Consider the following 8,640-nt stretch of genomic DNA (forward strand, 5'->3'; position numbering starts at 1 on the left):
AGAGTATCAGCAATAATGAAACAATACTTAGTGTAAAATTGTCCCCTCACTCAATGCAGCCTTGAAATCTAGTTAAAGAAAAATGTTGGAACTAACTGTAAGGTGTGTTTTATATTTCATGCATAGTTTTAAAAATACTTATGGCAGTACTTTTTTAGAGGCAACAATCAGTATGGACGGCGTGCTGTTTAACCTTTCTCAGTTTTAAAATGGTTTTTAATTGTTTTTGTTAGGTCTTGTTTTGTCTACTTGCACATTCAAAACGTATACAAACTAAATGGGGAAATATAAAATAATCAAGTATAAATGTTTTTTTGTAGGTATTTTTGAGGTGACTTCTTTCGTCAAATACTAAGATTGGTAAAATCATGGATATGTACGCCAGGGCTCAGGGGAATCGAATGAAACCAAGAATATCTGTGAAAAAGGTAATTATCCATATTTTTAAAAAGTATTTTGGAGCTTTTCAATCTTTATTGCAACAGACTAGTAATGAACCAAGTAAACTGGTAAGTTTGGTTAGGGGTTTTTTTTTTGGTTGGGTTTTTTTTTTTTTTTTTTACTATCTTTTAATTTTGGCTGTCTGAAGGCGAAGAAACTTTCTTTGCTTTATGCTTTGGCAAGTTCAGCTTAATTGAACTGAATAATTTAAGGAAGGGGTGCACGCTTTTGCCTTTTGTTTTAAGGTGATATGACGAAGTCATGATTTATTTATTTGTTAAAATTTGCATTTTTTATTGGAGTATAACTTTGAACACAGATTTTTCAAGTTTATCTGTAATAAATTGAAATATAAATATATAATGTTCATTGAAAACTGTTCTGTGAAGTCTGTCTTAGGGTTTGCTGTAATATCTTTATCTTTAGATCTTGGTTTCTTGACTGGCTTTTGTCCTTGTGTTTACATGAAATTCTAGGCAGTGCTTTGGTGACAAAGAAAATATGTCTAGCACTTGTGAAAGATATTAGTGTTTTTTCTTTTTAACAGTATTTATTTATTTATTTATTCTTTTAAATTGTGTCACTTTAGCTTGGAGAACATAAATACTCTTCCTAAGATTTTCTTGCAACTTCTGTAAGCATTCACTCAAGTGGAAGTTGCAGTTTACCCTGAAGGGACAAATTTATTTATCCAATCACATCTCTCAAAGTAGTTGAATACAGACAAGTAGTTTTCTAGGTCTTTCCAGGTTAGTAATAAATTCTTTACTTGCAGATGTGTGTAATGCTTAAGAGGAGAAACTGAGCAAGGAAGTATCTTGTGACATGAAAATTGCATTATTTTATTCTATAAGCAGATTTTGTTGTTTTAAGGAAACAGTGTCTGTGGTATAGGTTCTGTAGAAACTGCCTGAAGGCAAAGGTGAGCATTATGGACCTGCCAGGCAGGTAAACAGTAGTTCCAGATCCTGATACAGAATTTTAACTGCCATATATTAAGCAGTTTATAGTTGTGGGTGATATTCTTTCACTTTAAGACGTGTGGTATAAAAACTTTCATTGATTTATGAGAAATCTGCAGCTCAAATAGAGTTCTTCAACTAAAGTCAAGTCATTTTGCATTCTTAACCTGAACATAAACTGGATTTTAGAGGACTTTTTTAGTCTGCCCTTTATTTGTTTTTTTTTTCTCTTCAATTAAAAAAAAAAAAACAAAATACCAAAACCCCAAAACAAACAAACCAACACCCCTTCCCCCCCAACCCTGGTTTTTAGACCTATGGGTCACAGAATCATCTTTCTAATAATGACAGTGACCAGTGATTCCTCACTGATTCTAATGGTTGCCTAAAATATTAGCTGTGTGAACTGCTCCATTAATTGCCATTGAACATTGTTGACTGTGTGGTTCTAAGAACATGAATTTGACCGTTCTCGGGTGTTCTGCAAAATTCTACGTTTTCATACAGCAAGACTCCAATGTTTTGATCTGAGGCTGCCTCCTCTTGATGTTTTCCTGAGAGGCATCTACTTAGGTTATAGTGTGGAACTTTTGTTCTTTCTCACAGGGCCAGGCAGTAGGGTGGTCAGAATCACACTATTTTTCATCTTCTTTTGATTCACAGCTTGCGGTCTGATTCATGTCGTCTATGTAATACTTTGTAATACTTAACAGGAGTTGTTGCAGTAGTACCTCTTAAAAGTCGGTGCATGGTTGTGGTATGCACATTTAAAGCCTAAGTTTCAATTTTTTATGAAATGACTACAAAATATTCAGTCCATTTAAGTCTTGCAGCACATGAAATCAGAAACAGCTGCCTTGTCACTTAAGAGCAGAGTAAACATGACTGCCCATCACTGGACTTTATTTCTCTGCAGATTGTGGCATCTTACAGGTTTGTGGGTTGTTTGAAATGTTAGAGAACAGCTGTTTAAAACGGTTTATGAGACCAATCAGTATAGAATTTCCTTCAGTGTACTTTGAAGGATCCACAGATAATGAGTTGGTTTGCTGGCCACAAAGGGGACAATGCAAAACTTTGAATTGCTCATTTGAGCTAGAGGCATGACAAGGATTTTCATTGCTCCGGTCTATCTTGCTCTGCGTCCATTTGAGGATATTTGTGTTTTTCCCCTAATATGACTTCGTAAGTTGGAAATCTGTACTTGGGATTGAAATAGGATTTCTTGCGAGACATGTGACTTGGATTTCTGTGAGGAAGGAGTAGACAAGCCTAGCAAGTAGAGCTTTATAGATTGCCTGTGTTTTTTTTTCCCATATGCTGATGTATATTGGAAGCAGTTGTACTATTTATACAGACAAATGACGTCCTTTAGTTGAAGGTGGCCTCCTGTCCATACCTAAACTGAGCTAATAGTCTTGGAAATTTGCTGGTTTTCAGTTTTTGATGTAGTTGCACGGTCTCCTAAACTGGGGTTGTGAGAGAACATGCTTTCATTGTCTGTTGGATAGGAGGATTTCTCTGAAATTGAGTCTAGTCCTTTGCTGTCACAAGCACAATTTTGCTAAGACTATGAAAAAGTTATTAAATATAGTCTCACAGTTAATGAGGGGAGAATAAAAAAAAACAACCTGTAATGTACTGCTGTTTTTAAGTCTTTTTTTGAACCACACTGCTGTAATAGCTAAGAATATTATGAATTCCAGGCTGAAGCTATTCATGGCAAATTTATACCTGTTTGTTCATGGACGTCATAGAATCGCTGAGGTTGGAAGGAACCTTTAAGATCATCAAGTCCAACCACTAACCTACCCTGACAAAACCACTTCTAAACCATGTCCCGAAGCACGATGTCTACCCTTTTTTTAAACGCCTCCAGGGATGGCGAATCCACCACCGCCCTGGGCAGCCTATTCCAATGTTTAATAACCTTTTCAGTGAAAAAAATTTTCCTAATATCTAATCTAAACGTTGTCTGACATAACTTGAACCCATTTCCTCTTGTCCTATCACTCGTCACCAGGGAGAAGCGGTCAGCCCCCACCTCTCTACAACCTCCTTTCAGGTAGTTGTGGGGAGGGATAAGGTCTCCCTTCAGCCTCCTCTTCTCCAGGCTAAACAACTCCAGTTCCCTTAGTCGTTCCTCATAAGACTTGTGTCTTATGTCATTATTCTTCAGCTTATATAGTTTTTTTCCTTTTGGTGATGTTCACCCTCGTGATGTTTTTACAGTTGGTGATCTGTCCTCTGTTAGCCCTCATTTTTGGAAACTGTGTAAACTAAGGTTTTAGTCTGCTTTTGTATGAAAGCCTCTGCATTCCAGCGATTATCCTTCATAGTCCTACTTTCTGTGCTTGTTGTGAGTTAATCTTCTTTTTACATGTGGATGATACTGTACGTGCAATTACGCAGGATGTCCTTCTCAGTGACTCTGATGATACCAGTTCTTTCACTAAAGGATGTGTACTAGGTCATGTTTGCTATTTTCAGTGCTGTATCATATTGACCATTCGTTGCTATACCACGATCAAGAAGTCAACTCAGGTCTCTTCTTTCCCAGCTTGTGAATTTGCAATTCTATTTTAAAGCTTGCTTTTAGTTTTTAAGGACAGAACTTTATACTTCCTATGGTTGCATTTTAAAATGCTTTCACATTGTGCAAGTTCTTCCTGTATGATATGCTATTCTTCCTCTTAACTGGTGACACCTGCTTACTGCTTACTTTGAATTATCATCAGATTTCATCTATGTATTTACTTTTTTCCCCCATTAAATTTATTAATGATGAAGATGCTTGACTTCAGTCTCAAGATAAATTTTAAGGAAGTTGCTTACTGGGTTACTGACCTACATCTACTATTATCCTCAAAAAAAACCATTTGCTAACTCCATTCAGGCAAATTCTTATTGCCAGGGAAGTTGTGGAGGCCCCATCCCTGGAAGTGTTCAAGGCCAGGTTGGATGGGGTTTTGAGCAACCTGGTGTAGTGGAAGGTGTCCCTGCCCATGGCAGGGGCGTTGGAGCTAGACAATCTTTAAGGTCCCTTCCAACCTAAACCATTCTATGAAATAATTCTTTTCCAGAAACAGCTCTTTTAGTAAACACTTTCTTTTTCTGGTGTTGTCAACTCTTCATATATTTCAGTGTAAATAATCTGTGGAAGTCCAGGTAGCTGAGATCTTTCCTCTATGTCTGTATTGTGCCTGTTAATGGGAAGAATAAAAATATGGAAATTTTCTGAACTCTTATATTCATTAATATGATCTTAAAAACACGCATCACTTCTTTCCTCCTCCTTTTTTATCTATTCAGTTATGTAGTGCCACCATCAGTGTGCTACCAGACCTATGTATAGTCTTGTAGGCTGATTCTTCCAGACCTGAAGGAGATTTTTCCAGTTGTTGCATCTTTCTTCTCCCACTTCAACTTTGTATTCTCCAAAATACTGAATTTTCTTTCACCTCAACTGTAGTAGGTCCTACTGCCATACTCCTGTTCTAGTTGTTCGTCCTGTCTTTTCTTTCAGAATGTTAAACTAGGGAAAAATACTTGCTTATAAATAAGGTATATGTAGTAATTTGTAGCCTTAGAAGACCTAACTACTAGAGAATAACGATAAGCCCTTTTCTAACTGGATCATAGTTGGTCTGCAGAATATTAGCAGGTCACATTCTATGACTTTTTTCTTTTTTAAATTAGTGTTTTGAGTGCTGTGACTGATTAAGTTATTGTAGAAGCAGAAAATGAGACATTTTGGCATGCTTGCTTGACTTCACAAATTACTTTTGTCTGAGATGAATGGGGGAATTACTGGGGGAGAGTCTTTGAGCAATATTGGTATTGCAGCCACCTGTAAATCTGGAAGATCCAGAGAATGAGAAAAGGACACAGCAAGCATACTTTGGAAAGTGCAAAGATACATTACTGAAGTGTGGAGGTTTATATTGCAACTAAACATGTAGGGATGAAGGGGTAGATGAAAGTGGAAGTTACATGAACACTTAATTAATTTGTTTTGTATGACCCACTAACAGAATCACAGAATTTTCAGAGTTGGAAGGGACCTCTAGAGATCATCTCGTCCAACTCCCCTGCTAAAGCAGGATTGCCTAGAGCACATTATTCAGGACTGCATCCAGGCGGGTTTTGAAAATCTCCAGAGAAGGGGACTCCACCCCCTCCCTGGGCAGCCTGTGCCACTGCTCTGTCACCCCAACTGTAAAGAAGTTTTTCTGTGTGTTGGAACGGAACTTCCTATGTTACAGCTGGCACCCATTGCCACTCGTCCTGTCACTGGGAACCACTGGGAAGAGTGTGGCTCCATCCTCCTTCAACCCACCCTTTAGATATTTGTAAGTAGTAATAAGGTCTCCCCTCAGCCTTCTCTTCTCCAGGCTAAAGAGTCCCAGCTCTCTCAGCCTTTCCTTGTAAGGGAGATGCTCCAATCCCTCAATCATCTTGGTTGCCCTTCGCTGGACTTGCTCCAGCAGTTCCCTGTCCCTCTTGAACTGGGGAGCCCAAACTGCCTTAAATACATTTTAAAATAGTTCAACGGTTACATTTCTACAAAAATGTAATTTCAAGGATCCTGAACTGAAGTTTCTATTTTGCTTTTGTCTGTGCATTCTAGAAATGCTTACCTAATTCTGTATCACCACAAGCACAAGCATGGTGAACATTGGCCATGCTGTAATAATTGGGCTTCCCATGCAGTAGTACTTGATACCATTTTTTTTTTCTACAGGAGAAAAAAAATTAAAAATCTTTCTTGAGGTTTAACTGTAATAAGTAAATCACTTTTTACCATAAACAGATTGTTTTTGCTGTGGGAGTATCAGAAATGCAAAATATTCTCTGACTCACTCTGGCTATTTAGCACTACTACTATTGTTTTAGAAGCTATGCAAATTTTGAAATAATTTGTCTTAAGTTGGACACACTGATTTCTCACTTCATTTTCATACAGAGAATAAATAACTGGATTAACAATTTATAACCACGTCACGATATTTATTTTTAACTTTAACACTTGCTAGAGAAGGTGACCATTTTAAAATGAAAAATAAAGAAAAGGTTACTAACGTCCTAAAAAAAGTGAGAGGATGATGTCTTTTTTACAAGCTGAGTGAACCAGTTTTTGTTGTTGTTCTGTCATCTTGTTTTATTTGACTTCAGATACCAGTGAAGATAATTCTTTTGTTCTGCTGTGCTTTGTTACACTGGGAGGAATTCTTAGATTCTTAAGCCTTTTTTAGCCATCTGTGGGTGCTTGCATGTCACCATAAGTGTAAATAAATGTTACAAGAATTAATTACATGGTATTAAGTTACAGTTCTTTCATATTCTTCAAGGAACTGAGAATGAGAATATGTGTGGATTTTCTTGGTGTTTTTTTTTTGTTTGTTTATTTTCTTCCCCTCTGACTTTTGACGCCACTTCCATTACTTTTCGTGGCTAAATTTGCTTTTCATCCTTTTTAAGGAAAAGCTGATGGAAAAGTTCCATATAAAGGCTCTGATGCAAGGAATAGATGGTGTTTGGATGTCTTTGTGGATTCATCTGTTTCCATTTTCAAAGTTTGTGTGTTCTCACCTCTTTTTTTTAATACCGAACAGTCAACTTCTTTTGGAATAAAAGTTTTGCGTAAGAAAAAAACTTACCATTTCAATTCCATGTGCTAAAGTAAATTCAAACTTGAAACCTGATGGGTGATTTATATACAAAGTAACTTGGAACAGTACTTAGAGTAGGGAAACCTATGAGGGGCAGAGGACAGATGGATGGACCCTGTATCCAAAAATGAAAATACATTTTCTTTGTCTTATATTTTTTTCATTGTTTTTCAGAGTTTTGGTGAAGGTGTACTGCACTCTATGAAGTCATTGCTACACAGCAGAAAAGAGTTATGCAATGTATCAGCAGAGGACTGTCTAAATCGGGAAGAACAAGATAATTTTATTGAGGTTTGGCATAACCTGACCATTTATATGTATTTTGTGGCTATGATAGAAACTGACTTAGCTTGTAGCAGTGTTGGAAGTTGCAGGATAGTAAATGTGAACAATGCTGCAAGTTACTGGCTGTAAAATCTGTACTCCCTATTGTCATTCATTAATTCAGTTACTGTAGTCTTGAAAAGAGCTGTGACATTTCTAGATGACATTTCTCTGCGTTGTGGGATTTATGAAACTAAAAAAAACAAAATGTGTAGATAGATGATTTTATAAGAATTGTATAACTGGGTGTACTGGTTTTGTGAGTATTCTTGTGGTCAATGTTGTATGGATGGTATCCTAACAAAGTAGCACAACGCTTTGATCCAGGTCTGAAAATAAAAGTTAAAGTGATTGCTCGTTTACTCTGTGCTCAGCACTAAAAGCTGAATCCTCAACATTGCAGATCTAGACTTTTTCTTACATTAATACAGATGGCCCAAAAGCTGGAGAAGGTGTGGAGAGAAGTAGACCTGGACAAAATGCAGGACTGTAGGTAAATCTCAGGCTTTGAGGAGGAATGACTAGAGGTGTTTGAGTTACAAGACTAACAGCGGTTTCTTCAAAGGGAAAAGAAAAAAGCAAGCAATACATACTATGTATATCTCGTATTAAGTGTCTTAGAAGACTACTAAGTAGTAGTTGACAGGCCTGACAAGAAGCTTAGAGAAGGAGAGGGTGACCTGAACTGGCCAGGCAGAGGAGCTGATATAGGAAGAAAAGAAGCAGAAAAGACTCAGGAAGTAGTTAGGAAAGATTGATAATTGGATAAGAAGTAGCAGGAGGAAGGGAAGAGGCAGATTGTGTGACCAGCAGAGATGAGTTAGGACTGCCTGGATAACACCAGTTTTTTGGGACTGGCTGGATGGTGAGGTTATGACTCTATAAAGTGTTTGGGGAGCAGGCAGGAAGCTGAATTTGTGAAAGACGAAGAGCTGTGACAGATTAGAGGTAAGGAAAAAGAGCTAAGCAGTGGAGGAGTGAGCAGAACCTTGTCTGTGTCTGTTGAGACAGACCATGGTCTAGAATCTATGAAACACCTCAAACATTGTCACCCTCCCCCCTTTTGTCTTGTATCAGATACCTGACAAATAGCTGGCAATGTGTTTTATATGGCTGTAGTGATGGTCCCTATGGAGAAAGAAAGCTGACTATATTTAGTTACCTTACTAGCTCAAGCAATTAAGAACCCTCTTGTTGAAATGTAAGGGGGTCAATATCCTGCCACAGAACTGGAATTTTCT

At 37.5% G+C, this 8,640-nt stretch overlaps 1 protein-coding gene across 1 annotated transcript in view; it reads left to right on the plus strand.

Moving 5' to 3' along the window:
* Positions 1–368: 368 nt before the first annotated feature.
* AKAP11 (A kinase (PRKA) anchor protein 11) overlaps positions 369–8,640 on the plus strand; it is a 35,475-nt gene continuing 27,203 nt past the window's right edge. Inside the window, exons 1-2 of the mRNA XM_009892949.1 lie at positions 369–428; positions 7,250–7,366. Coding sequence (XP_009891251.1) covers positions 369–428; positions 7,250–7,366 — 177 coding nt within the window. The remainder of the gene's footprint in view (positions 429–7,249; positions 7,367–8,640) is intronic.

The sequence above is a fragment of the Charadrius vociferus genome, unplaced genomic scaffold, assembly GCF_000708025.1.
Source record: "Charadrius vociferus isolate BGI_N301 unplaced genomic scaffold, ASM70802v2 scaffold419, whole genome shotgun sequence".
NCBI classification, from domain to species: Eukaryota; Metazoa; Chordata; class Aves; order Charadriiformes; family Charadriidae; genus Charadrius; species Charadrius vociferus.